Genomic DNA, 15,002 nt, shown 5'->3' with positions numbered 1-15,002 from the left:
ACAAGTTACAAAATCAGGCTCGGAAAGTCATCACCGGCAATCCAAACTGCGATTCAAACCCGAGAACGGCGTTATACCGCTTGAATTTCGTGGGCGGACCACAGGCACCAGGCGGGATAACCAGCATTTTCAACCGGCCCTTCACCGCATCACTGACCCTGAACGAGTTGAAGGGCAGAGGTCTTTACACCTCGTTACGGTTTTATATTTTACTTCAGAAGCCTTCAGCTAAAGCTGAATGAGAACTATTTTAATGCCTCGCATAAAATAAAGTGTCTGCTCAGGGAGGTAGTTACAAAAAGTGGGACCGCTCCAACAAGCAGATGCTGCGCATCCCCGTGGCTTCTGAGATACGAGCACCGTTACCTATCTATTCCGCGCTCACAAAGTTGCTACGCAAAGGACAGACGGCTCCTGCCCTGCCCTGCCCGCCGCCCCCTGCCATTACGGTAGCTGGGAGCCGGCCCGCGGCGGGGCGGCAGCTGCCGGCCCGGCCGGCTACGGAGGCGACCCCCCACGGCAGCTTTTCTTCCACGGAGCCCTCTCACACCTGCTTGCTGCTCCAGCTCCCAGCACCGGGACTCGCTCCACCCCCGCCCCTCGGATCATCCCTCGCCGTCCCTCACCGCGGTCTCAGGGCAGCGGCCCCGCCTACCCCCGCCCACCCCCGCCCCCTCCGCCGCTCCCGGGCGCGGCCCCCCCCCGGCTCCGGCCCCGGCCCTGCCCCCGGGTGCTCCCGCCGCGCTGCGCTCCGCTCCGCCGGCAGCCCGCTGCCGAGGCGCAGGACGGCGGTGGCATCCGCCGCCGGGAGCAGGGCTGGGCTCGGCGCTTGGAGCGGCGGCCAGCTCACGCAGTCGCAGGGAAGAGGAGCAGCCGGGAGCGCCGGCGGGGCCGGGAGCCCGCCCGCCGCCGGAGCACGGCGTGGAGGATCGGCACATCCCTGTTCCGCCGGGGGCGGCTCTGCCAACCTCCCCGCCGCCTCCCCTTCCCTCCCTTCCCGCCCCTCCGGAGCGACATCCCTGCGAGTTTTCTTCGCTGCCCGCGACCGTCGCTGGGCGCCCGCCGCCGCATCTCCCTGGCCATCAACTCTGGGGAGCCGCCGGCGGAGAGCAAGGACCCGAAGTTGCGGCCAGCCCGGGTGAAAAGTAGCGGCAACGCGGAAGGGACCGGAACCGATCACAACCCGGCCCAGTCTAGCGGGGCCGGTGCAGCGCGCCGCCGCCCGCAGCCCCCCCCCCCGACCGGGGCTGGCCCCGCGCCCCGGGCCGCGCTGGCGGGGCAGAGCGACGCGGCCCCGCGGCGGCTGCCGTCCGCCCCGATCCCCGCCCGACCCGCTGCGGTAAGACGGGGTGACACTCGGGGACGCTGGGCGCGAGGAGACGGAGCCTCCCGGCCGCAGCGGGAGGGGTTCGGGGAGGCGGCCGCGGCGGGGGAGCGTGCGGGGCGCGCCCACGGTCGCCGCCGAAACTTGTTCCAAGTTGTGCGGCCCCGGGGCGCGGGGAGCGAGGGAAGGCGGCGGCGGAGGCGGCGGCGGGCGCCCTCTGCCGGCCGCGGGCGGGTGGCGGAGCGGGGGGAAGCGCGGCGCTGTCGGGCTCCGTTCCGGGCGCCCCTGGGGCGGCACGGCGGCGGGCGCCGTGGGTCGGTCCGGCCGCTTTCCCGCCGTCACGCCGTCATTTCGGCGGCAGAACCACGCGTGTGGTTTGTATAGGCATATACACTATTTATTTATTTATTTATTTATTTATTTATTTATTTATTTATTTATTTAATTGAGCTCCATTTAATTTTTGGTGGCGTGTTTCAAATCTGTTTTCTTGGGTACCTCCTGATAGCGTAATGGGAAAATAGGGTCTGAGACCTCGTAGTCCCGCAGGAAAAGGTAAAATAAAGCGAACTTAGATAGCCAACCTGAATTTCTGTTTTGCCAAAGACAAATTTTGTGGAACTTTGAAAATGCTTCTTTTTATTTAATTTCTGTAAAAGAAATGCTGTATTAACTCATCTTTCCTAGAAAGTTAGCAATACTTTGTTATCCTAAGTAATTTCTACTTTAAATATGTTGACACCTGTACAGCTTCAGAGAACTTTTCTTTCTGTTTCCACAGAAAGAACCAACATGCAAAGTGGAAGGAAACTCGAAACTGCTCTTTTAACGAAAAAGTGTTGGCTTTCTGCCTCTTTCACATGTTTTCCTTTTGCTTCATAATGGAAGGAGCAGGATTATCTGAATCATTGAGGCAAAATTTGGGCATCATTGGCTGAAGATAAGATGAAAGAAGACTTGAAAATATGTCGATACTCTATGACTGTTAATTCAGAGGCACCTTTCACAAACAGAGGGGAATAGCGGTTAAAAGCACTGCAGTTTCACCAGAAGGAGTAATGGAGCATCCATGTTGATCTTTTGTTTATTAATTTTTTTTCCTTCCCACTCCCCCATGAGTCCAAAAAGAGAAAGATGGAAAGAGTCTGTATGGAAATTGAGATAAGGGGAGGCTGAAGACAATAACTTCAGTTTTGGAGTCGGTTTTCCAAGCGCTGTAAATTCCCTATTTCATCAAATACAACCCATTGTTTTGAATAAATTATATTGTTTTGTGATCAGTGGAGTTTTTGTCAGCTCTGGAAGTGGAATTTAACCTGATTGAAAGCTTTTTAAAAAAGTAAATGCATGACTCCAATTCCTTTTTTCAAGTCAAGTTTTTCAAGTTATCAAGAGAGAGTGTTTCAGTCTCTTACTGTGCATTGTCAACCTGTGTTTTATATGCATATCTTAGAGATTTTACTTTTTCTCTAATTTTAGTATTTACACTGTGGTGTTGTGTTTGAGAAAAGTGTGAACAGACAAGGCACCTGAGATTTAAGTTTTTGAGAGCCTTGTTATTTCAATGTTGTAGCTCAGATTGCAAGTAATCTGAGTATCTGTTAGAATGCACAGTCTTTTCTCCTAAAAGTATGCCTTAAGATGTTCATTTTGTGTACTAACTGGATCAAAGTTTGATATCTGAACATTGTGTTTTGTTAGGAAATGCATGCCTGGGGAAGAGGAGCTGCCTAATGGATCATGGCTCTGATGTTCACGGGGCATACTTTATTTCTAGCATTAATGATGTTTGCTGTCTTCACTTTTGAAGAATCTGTAAGCAATTACTCTGATTGGGTGACTTTCATAGAAAACGTAGATCAATATGAAAAGCAGCAACTCGAAGGTCTTAAGGCTGAGCAGAAGCTGAAAAAAACAGTTCTTCATCCAAGCTTGTATTTTGACGCGGAAGATGTCCAGGAGCTGAGGCAGAAGGCTCGTACAAGCCATTCCCATCTCTTCAGAGCCATCAGAAGTGCGGTGATGGTTATGCTATCCAACCCATTATACTACCTACCACCACCCAAGCATGTTGATTTTGCTGCAAAGTGGAACGAGATTTACGGTAACAATCTGCCACCTCTAGCATTTTATTGTTTGCTGTGCCCCGACGATAAAGCTGCGTTTGATTTTGCCCTAGAATATATGGATAGAATGGCTGGCTACAAAAACTGGTTGGTTGACAATGCACCTGGAGATGAAGTGCCACTCGGTCACTCTCTAACAGGATTTGCCACTGCTTTTGATTTCTTGTATAATTCACTGGAAAACGAGAGAAGACAAAAATACCTGGAGAAGATATGGTCTGTAAGTGAGGAAATGTATGAGTACTCAAAGGTTCGTTCCTGGGGGAAGCAGCTTCTCCATAATCACCAAGCAACCAATATGCTTGCTTTGCTTATTGGGGCTTTAGTTGCAGGGGTGGACAAAGGATCTCAGGCAAATATTTGGAAACACACAGTCGTTGATGTGATGGAGAAAACAATGTTTCTGCTCAATCATATTGTAGATGGGTCTCTGGATGAGGGAGTAGCTTATGGGAGTTACACAGCCAAGTCAGTAACCCAGTACGTTTTCCTGGCTCAGCGCCACTTTGGTATTAACAACTTGGAGAATAACTGGCTCAAAATGCACTTTTGGTTTTACTATGCCACCCTATTGCCAGGCTTTCAGAGGACTGTGGGCATAGCAGATTCTAATTACAACTGGTTTTATGGTCCTGAGAGCCAATTGGTTTTCTTGGATAAGTTTGTCATGAAGAATGGAGCTGGCAACTGGCTGGCACAGCAGATTAGAAAACACAGACCCAAGGATGGGCCAATGGTGCCGTCCACTGCACAGAGGTGGAGCACACTACACACTGAATTTATTTGGTACTCTGCCGAAATCACTCCTCAGCCGCCTCCTGACTATGGTACTGCTAAAATGCATGTGTTTCCTAACTGGGGAGTTGTTACTTATGGGGCTGGATTGCGAAACAGTCAGACAAACACCTTTGTGTCCTTTAAGTCTGGAAAACTCGGTGGACGTGCTGTCTACGATATTGTTCACTTTCAACCGTATAACTGGATTGATGGGTGGAGAAGTTTCAATCCGGGACATGAACATCCCGATCAGAACTCTTTCACTTTTGCTCCCAATGGACAAGTGTTTGTATCTGAGGCTCTTTATGGACCTAAACTCAGCCACCTGAACAATGTCTTGGTCTTTGCTCCATCTCCTACGAGCCAGTGCAACCAGCCATGGGAGGGACAGCTTGGTGAGTGCGCCCAGTGGCTGAAGTGGATTGGTGATGAGGTTGGGGACTCGACTGGAGAAATTATAACAGCCTCCCAGGCTGGAGACATGATGTTTGTGAGTGGTGAGGCGGTATCTGCTTACACATCAGCAATGAAATTGAAAAGTGTGTATCGTATTTTGCTGCTCTTGAATTCTCAGACATTGTTAGTAGTAGACCATATCGAGAAGGAGGAAGACTCTCCTGTAAATTCTGTCAGTGCCTTTTTTCATAATCTTGACATTGATTTTAAATACATACCCTATAAATTTAAGAACAAATACAATGGAGCTATGATGGATGTGTGGGATGCCCACTACAAGATGTTTTGGTTTGATCATCATGGGAGTAGTCCTGTTGCTAGGATACAGGAGGCAGAACAAGCTGCTGAATTCAAAAAGCGATGGACTCAGTTTGTAAATGTTACCTTTCCAATGAAAAACATGCTTACAAGGATTGTTTACCTTTTCTATGGCCCATATGTCAATGTTTCTAACTGCAGACTCATAGATAATGCAAAATCTGGATTTCAGATTTCGCTCACTGTCAACACCACCGAAAGCATCATCTCTGTTGTGACTGAATATCAGAATTTAAAGACAAGGTTCGATTACTTGGGATTTGGTGGTTTTGCCAAAGTAGTTCATGAAAACAAAGTGACCAAGTTTGGTGTAGGTACTGAATCTGTGGAAAAACAGATAAAAAATAATAGGATTGTTTTCCCATTTGGATTCAAAGTGAACATAATTGCAGGGCTAATTTTGGGTGTTAGTTTGGTCATATTGGCTTTTCAGTGGCGGTTTTACATATCCTTCAGTAAAATGTTGCGTTGGATCCTGATACTGGTTGTCACACTGTGGCTTATTGAATTGGTAGATGTGTGGAGCATGTGTACTCAGCCCATCTGTGCAAAATGGAGCAGTGACATGACAAGGCTAGAACATGGTAAAGGCAATAAAGCCAAACATTTAGAAGGAGACCCTGTTGTTTTGCCAGATGTGATCATTACTTCACTTCCCGCTTCTGGAGCAGAAATTTTAAAACAGCTGTTTTTCAATAGCAGTGACTTCTTATACATCAGAATACCTACGCCCTATCTCGAAATTCCTGAGACTGAATTTGAAATTGATTCTTTTGTAGACCCATGTGAGTGGAAGGTTTCTGATGTCCAGAGTGGTCATTTTCGTCTTATCCAAGGGTGGCTCCAGTCTCTAGTTCGGGGCACAAAATTGCATTTACAAAACATTCATTTATATGAAGCCAGCAGAGGTAAAATTGCTCAACATTCTGCCATAAGCAAGGACAAAAGGAAAAGATCCAAAAAGAGAGAATCTCTGTCAGAGCAAAGAAGCAGGGCAAGAGGGAGTCAAGATAAAGATGCTGAATATATTAAGGAACTGAGAAGACACCTCATCTATTATCCTAATGCACGACCTGTGCTTAGTTTAAGTAGTGGGAGCTGGACATTAAAGCTTCCCTTCTTTCAGGAAATCCTAGGACCATCAATGAGAGCATTGTATGTAGTAAGGGACCCACGGGCGTGGATCTATTCAATGTTGTACAAAAATACGCCGAGTCTTTACTCCTTGAAAAATGTTCCACAACGCTTGGCTGCAATGTTTAAAGGGGAGAATGGTAAAGGAAAATGTAGTTTAAATGAAGGCTATGCCTTTGAATATGAATCATTAAGAAAAGAACTTTCAAATTCTAATTCAAATGCTGTTTCTGTGTTGTCTTATTTATGGCTAGCAAACACAGCAGCAGCACTGAGAATAAATGGGGACTTGCAGCCAACAAATTATCAGCTGGTCAAGTTTGAAGATATTGTGAGCTTTCCTCAGAAGACGGCTGAAACAGTTTTTGCCTTTCTTGGTATTCCTCTTCCTCCTGCTAGCTTAAACCAAATATTATTTGCCACCTCCACCAGTCTTTTCTATCTTCCTTACGAAGGGGAAATTTCACCAAGTAGTATTCATGCCTGGAAAAAAAACATGCCCAATGAAGAGATTAGACGGATTGAAGATATCTGTTGTTCTCTAATGGACCATTTAGGATACCCAAAGTTTATAGAATAAATGCTGCGGGTCAGCAGAAATTTGCACTAATGATCTTTGACTCCCAATTTGTGGACAAATATTAGAGAAGTTTGTTTATTCTTGTAAAATGTGTACAGCCTGCTACTTTCAGAGAGATTATTTTAAGAAAAAGATAGTTGTTCTTGCAAGTGTGGGGGTTTTTTTGTTTTGTTTTGTTTTTTAAGAAACCTTGTAACTACTTTTGCTGCCTTTCAAAAAAAAAAAAGCTGTGTGAACCTTTGTAGAACTGCCAGCTGGGGACTCTGTAGCTCAGGGGATTAGTGGTAGAATATGGAGCTTTTCACCTCCAGCTCACCAGTTTGACTCCAGCCCAAGTGGTTCGTTCTTGAAAGTACTTACCATCCGATGGTTGTAGGATGACTTACATGAAATTAAACTGGTTAAACTGGCCCAGTTCCCAATGATGATAATTAGCCCCTTTGGACAGGTTTACTGATTCATTCTGTCTGTGTGCCACTGGTCACTGTAGGGGTGCAAAATAGACACAAGCTGAATTTTAAAGCTGTTCAGCATCCCTTCAGCAGGAGGAAACAGAACATTTGAGTGAATCTAGTTGCTTACTTACAGTCTCAGCAGACAGGTCCAGAGTTGGAATGGACATGAATATTGAATGTAATTATGGGCTATGGTTCCTTCAACTCAGATATGTGGCACTTAAATTGGGGTTTGTGCTTTGATGAAAGAGAAGACTTCATTCTCCATGCCTGACAATGTGGTACCCTTTGTGAGCCTGAAGTAAACTATCCAGAGAAAATGAAATGGGACAAAATCTAAGAAACCAACAAGATCTCCCAAACAAGCAGTTACATTTGGAAAAGATTTTGTGTAGCTTTGACCTGCCTCAACCTAACTTAATTTTGAAGGTTGTTAACAACTTGCCTTCTTGCACTGCTTTATCCTGTACCTCTTGTCTAAGAGGTTCTGCAAGGATTTTCTCTTTTTGAGTGAGACTGTTCCATCCTTCTTTGTTGTAACACATTTCTCTGCTGATTCTTGTGCATAATTTCACTGAGACCAGTGCAAATATTTTATGTCATTGTCAATGGCTTATTGTTGATGTCTGCATAAAGTGGCAATCTGAGATTTAGAAGATCTTAAATAAATCTCCAGGTCTGTGTTGCTGAGGGATGTTTTGCTTTTCTGTATAATGAATTTCTGAAGGGCAACCATTGCTAACCTCAGGTCTTCTTTCAGAGAGGGGAGAAATCTCAAAATCACCTATCCCTCAGCCACCTCACATTTGGGTGATGTTTCCCTGCACTAAACTATTTCCAAAGTTGTCCAATTTTTATCATGATTGGTGGTTCTTTAACATGGCACTGTGATATGATATTGGCTTGGAAACTGATAGGCTTGATAGCATAGATGTGTCTTTGTCACAGCTTATTTTCTTGAGTCACACTCTTTGTTTGCGCATGCCCATTAAGAAAAAAAAATCCCAATTTAACTTGCTCAGCATTCTTTGGAAATGCATGCATATTGTAAATGTCTGCAGATGTGTAAATCAGATCACAAAGAGACATCTGTTTCCTTTACCATCTGGTTTTTATTGCAAATGGAATTGTCTTAAAATACACTTCAGCTGGTTTGTGGGAGCCGGGATCAGAGTTTTGGCTTATTATATTGAAATATGTGTGTAATTATTGTTTATTTGGGTGGTAAGCATTAGACAATGTCAAAAGTGCAGTGAATTTCTTTGTACAGATTACTGGTACCCTTGCTGATCTTTAATATAAAGGAGTTCTTGCCTTTCCTTCCACTCTTACTATTATGTCCCTGTCATACCCTGCCGTCTTGTCCCTCCCATATGTACATTTCACACCTTCTGGAGCACATTGTGATATCTCATTATGACCTAGATAAAAGTAGCTCTTTCTCGGCCAGCCATTAATCTGTCAAAATAGGCCTCTAGCACAATAAAGCTATTGCTATTTTGTGGTCTCACTAACCATGACTTAGCTGTCATTTACTAGCAGCGGTTGGTTTTTCCCCTTCAGTCCTAGATTTCACCCCTGGCTAGATGGAATGACATGTTAAAGGAAATATTAAACAAGTTAATATACACTGACACGTTAGTGAAACTTTGGTTTCCAAGTATCATTCTCTCAAATTGGTTTCTCTTTGAAGCCATTTCTGATCATATGTTTTTTAAAAAAAATTGATGTCTGTACAGCCTGTACTTGACAGGATAAGTTTCAGCATTTGCCTTCTATTTCCAGGATTTACACTCTAGAATCAGAACAAATAAAAAGGCTTTTCTCTGTCAGATGTTTTAGGGCAGCTGAAGGTAAGAATTAAGACTGACTGTGTATTTGTGGAAGTAGAAAGAAACCTTTAAATCCCTTCCTGAAAGTGCCATATGAAATGCCACAGTAGCCTATAAACCAGCTTTTTTTGGTGGACAGAGTTGTCTGTCAGGAGCATCATTTGTGCTGATTTTTGAATACAGGTTATCCCATGCGCTTACATTCATAATAGCGTCATTGCTATCATTAATTATATGCAAGATTTAGGAGCTATTTCTTTTCTGTACTGTACTTTCCTGGTTCAAAGAATGCATAATCTATTATTCAAATTTCATTGCATTGTGTGTAGTAGAGAACTCTGTTCTTTATTTTTAGATCTTGTTGTGAGGGCAAATGCATTACAATCATTATGCTAAAAATATGTAAAAGAAAAAGCAGTGTCTTTGAGAACAACAGAGTAAGAATGCCTAAGGAATAGTAAGTCTCCAATTTTCAATCAAATAATTGTTTTGTTGAGTTTTAGATGGTAACTTACATGACCACTTGACCGAAGTGAATACCAGACAGGAGTTAGCCCAGCTATGGAGCTGAAGGACTTTGTGTTGAGATTGAGGTCTTCTAGCTGTATGAATAGCAACCCAAGATGTAGCAGAAAGCTGAATAAACGTGCATATGGTGAATGAGAATGCCCACAAAAAGATGCAGATCTGGAACTTCGGAGAATAAATTTCAGTGGCACCATCCATGAAGTGACATTTGTGGTATGGAGAAGCAGGAATACTGTGGAGGCCTGGTGATAAAAAAATTAAAAAAATAAACTTGTTTTTCTCTGTTAAAGGATAAATTCCAATTTTATGTCTGTGCTGATCTTAAATCAGTTGTTAAATCTTTTTTTTTCTTATGCAGATGTTTCCATTGAGACTAGTGTGGCTCCCTGTATGAAGAATATGAGTACAATTTTGTAATATGAAATGATTTTGTGGGTGTGCAGTTATCCTCAGAATTCTGTTCTGTCAGTAGCATCCAGAGGAAGAATCGTCACTATGTAGACAGACATCCCCTTTCTCCATATAGTAATGTTTAAGACTGTCAGTAAAATTTGGGAATTGTTAGACCTTTTTGAAAAGCATATCTGTTTAGGTACATTGTGTTGACGAGTGTTCTGGCACTTTCACACTTTCATAAAGATGTTCATGAAAACTAGTCTCAGTACTTTATCTTAACTTTGCCTCCTTTTTATCTCTGTGTTAAATGTTTTTATTTTTACTATATTGTAGTTAGAACTGTGCAATTATGAGACAGCTAAGATTCTGACATATTTTTAAAAGGCAGGCTCTATTTAAATGCTTATATCTCTGAATCATATTTGGAAACCTAAGAAAAATAAACGCCAAGGAAAACATTTCAGTTATTTACTTACTTCGTAACTAAGTGACATTGGCCCTGGGGAGATGCACATGGGTCTTGGCATTCAGAGTTCTATCAAATCGCATGAATCTATAGTCTCTGAGCATACCTAAATGCCTCTGTTGCTCCTAGTAGGCTTTTTCCAAGAGCGATGTCTGTGGAGATGAGCCTCAGTATTGTGATCAGATTGGTTCCTTTCACCTCTTAGCACGCAGTTGGCCTGCAGTCCTCGTCAGATTTGTTTGAACAGTTAATTTGCCCGATCCAGAGTTGAATTTCTGTACAAGATCCTTGATTATGCGTAATGGATATGATATAATTAATTTCACATTGTAATGCTTTTCTGATAGTGTTAGAATGCAATTCAAACAAAAAATGTACTTCAGGTTTTATAAAGTTACTGGTAACTCATTTGTAAAGCTGCAGTCATGGGTCAAGTTGGGTTTTTAACCATAAAACCAGTTTCACTTGCTGTTGAAACTTAATGATGTGACTGCTAGGGAAGACCTGGCTCCATCTGACAGTCAGTTATTTCCATTATTAGTCTTAGAGACACTGTTTATTTGAAGAACATGAACATGCATAATTTGGAATATAATACTGCATTTGCTGAAAACATTTAAAGTGTAAAGTTCAAGGTTAAGGATAAAAATGTTACCTCAATATTTCTGTAAGTTACAAAAATTAGCCCCTTTGCGAGTGGCCCATATGTTGGGTTCCATATGTTGGAATATTTTTTAATTAGAAACTGTGATATTTATTTAGGTGGGTGACTGAGAAGTAATTTATCCAAATGATTTCTTTTTTCTTTAAGAGGTTAAGTACTGGATTTTAACACTTCTATGATGAGGGCATCCATCGTAAGCTTTCCTTCCTTTCTCTCAATTCCCTTTTAGCTTTGGTTCAGACTAAAACCTTTGTTTAAATCTCATCATGAATGGGCTGTTTTTCAAGTGAGGAGTCTGTCTGGAGATTTATAGTCTCAAATTCCATTTCATTGCATTTCAGTGTGGAATATCATGGACTATGAGTCACAGATCAAATCCCTAAATTATGAGCTGTTCAGAATTGGGCCGTAAGTGGAATGATGCCTTGCTGACCTCAATGAATGTTGTGCCATTGACTTCAACAGGGCCAAAATACTATCATCTACTATCATCAAACTATTATCATTTGCTTAGCCTGAATATTCCAAAACAGTAGAAATTATTGGAAGTAAATACCTCAAATGATCATGAAAGATTACTGTTCCTGTTATTTGATGAAAAAGGAAATACATTTTAATAATTAAAAAATTATAAATTGCTCTGTAACCTTTATCAAAGCTACCTGTAGGCTGTCTGATAAATTTATAAACACATAAAAGGAGGTATAGAAACAAGCAGATATTCAAACTAATGTACAAAGCACAGTTTCAAGTGTCAGGACTTTAATTTTTCTTGAGTGAAGAGAAATTTGCTGATATGTGATCTACACTATTCTCATAAAGGATGTGAATAGGTAATCTTGTGCTGTTTCAGAAAATACTTAATAATGGGAAAGTGCATTTCACATTACTGAAATGATACTGGTTTAAAATAAACTATACCTCTTTTCAGCTGAGAATATGTTGAGAATTATGTGTGATATGGGAGAACAAAGACAGTCTGATTTCATTCACACCTGCCTAACAGAATAATTTCTGAAAGGTTCTTCATTTATGCTGGTATAAACTCAATATTTAGTTTACTGCCTTTACTGTGAAACATTGTGGTGTTTAAGAACACGACCTGAATTCATTTGTGTCGCATTAGGTAATTTAACTTTCAGACCTAAATGAGGAACTTTGTCACTGTAGAATCAATGGAAAGCAAGTGTCACCTTCAAAGGTAAATCAGGCATTGCTTACCTCTTTGTAAATCCTCAAAGGCCAAGTGTGACTAAACTCTTACTTTAGATGCCCACTGAAAGCCCTCAAAGGAAGTGGGGTGAATTTGGCTTTAAATGTGTGTGGTCTTACATCTAAGTAGATTTCTGTGTCTGAGCAGTTCTAGTGCATAAATTTTTATGAAACATCCTGCATAAAATAAAACTGTTGTTAGTAAAATAATACTTTTGTGTTTTTTTTTTTCTTTTTTCCTTAAATTATTTCACCACTTAGGATATCACAAAGCTTTGTAGTCAAGTGTATGCATTTACATTTTTAAAAATTTGCTATTTTTGTTTGTTTTTAATCTGGGAGCCACTGTTATCTTTCAGAAAGTATTGATGGCAAGACCCAATTCTGTCTGCCCTCAGATGCACAGTAATTTTGATGTTAAGTAACAGACCACAAAATAGCTGTATTCCTAGAACAAAAAGAGTGATTTCCCACTCAGTTCTTGGGCACTGGACAACTGGTGCAATCCATAATTTTCAAGTCTCTTAGTCTATAAACACTGTAGCTATATAAAAACTGGATATTTAGAATTGTGCCTCTTCTAATTCCTGAACTATACCCAGCATTTTTTTTTTTCGGAGATTGATATTTGGCCCAGAGACCATTCTAACAGTTTAACAATGTAAGTAGGCAAGTTCCAGCAGCCATGAAAGTTCTCTTCTGTGTTTAATTTAATAAAAAATTAAAAAAAAAAAGAGACATATAATCAAGTAAGTTAACTGGAATCACTGCAGCCCTCTGGATCTCTCACTGAAGGTGGGCTGGCGCAGGCAGTTATCTGTCAGATCCAGAGGCACAGGTAGTTCAGCATCCTTATTGCTGCAAAGGTCTATAACCCACTGCAGGTGCATCAGAACTGCAGCTAGTTTCCTGCAGCAGAGTTTTACATGTTTAACTAACTGATTTTTTTGTCCATTTTTAATTTAGCGGAAGGTGCCTGGGATATATCTTGAACATAGCAAGAATAAGACCTGATTCTCTCTCTCCTGTGAACTTCAGCATGTTGTAAAGCAAAGGTTTGCATGTTTTTAAGTCTTGATGAGGTTATATTTAGCTGTGAAATAGGTTTAATGTTGGGTTTTTTTCCAGAGGGTGTTAGCCCTGTGCCTTGTCTGTAAGTGGGTGCTGAGGTATTTTGCAGTTGGTGGGTGGAATGTGCTTGTCCTTTGTAGCTCATCCTAGGTCTTGTCACTGTACTTTCACAAGTACAAGGTTTTTTTAACCTTCTGAATCTTGAACCCAGCTTTTGGGAGAGTTACATGGAAAATGCCTGCTATGATAAGAGCAAAAAGGTGTGACGTAAACAAATGTTGCTGTCTCTTGCAAATGCTTTGCAATATTTGTCTCCAGCTATTTTTTGGAAGGTTATTCAAAGTGAATAAATCCAATGTACAAAGCTCAGAGGAAACTAATATCAAGAACATGATAAAAGGCAGGCCGTCAGAGATAATAAATGCACGCTTGTTTTTGTGGAGGCCATTAATATTTTCACTCTTAATTGCTTTTCAGGTGAGGAGTTGCTTACATTTTCTTTGGGTTTTTTTCAGACCTTTTTGTGTTTCCATCCTACAACTTGCCTAGAAATAGATTTTATCCTGTGTTTTCTGAATCTTAGTTTGAAATGTTAATTTTGTTACACTTTCTTGAACCTTCTGTTGTGTTTCAGGATGTTCCAGTCTATTCTTTTCATAAATTACATCCTACAGATGCCACTTGATTTCAAGACACGTAATCTCAGACCTGGTGAGGACTAAGATAGGTAAACAGAAATGAACTGACAAACAGGAGAAACAAAATGTTAAGCTACTGAAGAGAATAGACCTGAAAGCGTGTGTTGGAATATTTAGGTCTTAATGAGCTGCCATATCATGCACTATGAATGCCTGAATAATAGACTTTATTACTCACTTTAACTGATCAGCTGAACATTGTCTTTTTCAAATTACCATAAGAGTGTTGAAGAAAAGAGAAGTTAAAAGGAACTTTTTGTTTGTATGTATTTGGATTTTTTTTCTTTTCTTCAAAGCAGTGCTATTCTTTTGTACTCCCACACTGTTAATTTGTAACTAGATAGCTATTACCCAGTGTAGCTCTATAAAAGCATTTTTGGCACCAAAGGATGTTTTTCAATGAGAGGATGCAGCTTTACCTGCTGGGTATAGATTCAATATTGATGCTTTCTCAATTGCCAGCATCCTTTGGTGATGCATTTGAAAGAAAAGTTGATTTCTGTAATAAAGAATTGTTTCATGTTAAAGAATCGACTGCACTGTTGCTGAACAAAATAGAGGTGATGTGAAAACATGCATATTATAGACAGAAAACTATCAGTTAGTCATGATTAGGCCAGTCTCATAATAAGATCTTAAAAAGTATGGATGTAGCTCTCATCCATTCCTCAGCCTAATTAGTAACCTTCATGACCCTCTTTAAATGCAAGCTAGGCTAAGATGAATTTCCTTCTATTTGCTGAAAGAAAAGAGCAAACCTACATGAAGATACCCTGGCTTTGTTGGTATACTAGGATTTTTTTAAGCTGCTGTCACTGGTATGTCTGTACCTCTAAATCTCTCCAGGGTGCATTTGCAAATCTTACATAATCAATGATCCTGTTGACTTCAGTGTATAGGAATTTACCTATTTGTATTCCATCTTTCTTTGATAATAGCCACACCTTAGTACCTTTAACACATGA

At 41.5% G+C, this 15,002-nt stretch overlaps 1 protein-coding gene across 1 annotated transcript; it reads left to right on the top strand.

The window, feature by feature from the left end:
* The first annotated feature begins 731 nt into the window (after nt 1–731).
* DSEL (dermatan sulfate epimerase like) lies at nt 732–12,478 on the top strand. The gene is made up of 2 exons (XM_054817382.1): nt 732–1,339; nt 2,106–12,478. The coding sequence occupies exon 2, from the start codon at nt 3,065–3,067 to the stop codon at nt 6,713–6,715; it is 3,651 nt and encodes a 1,216-aa protein (XP_054673357.1). The 5' UTR covers nt 732–1,339; nt 2,106–3,064; the 3' UTR covers nt 6,716–12,478.
* The last annotated feature ends 2,524 nt before the right edge of the window (nt 12,479–15,002 follow it).

Source organism: Grus americana, chromosome 2 (genome assembly GCF_028858705.1).
Source record: "Grus americana isolate bGruAme1 chromosome 2, bGruAme1.mat, whole genome shotgun sequence".
Lineage (NCBI taxonomy): Eukaryota > Metazoa > Chordata > Aves > Gruiformes > Gruidae > Grus > Grus americana.
Note: the sequence above shows the minus strand (reverse complement) of the source record. Positions and strands in the feature narration are given on the sequence as shown.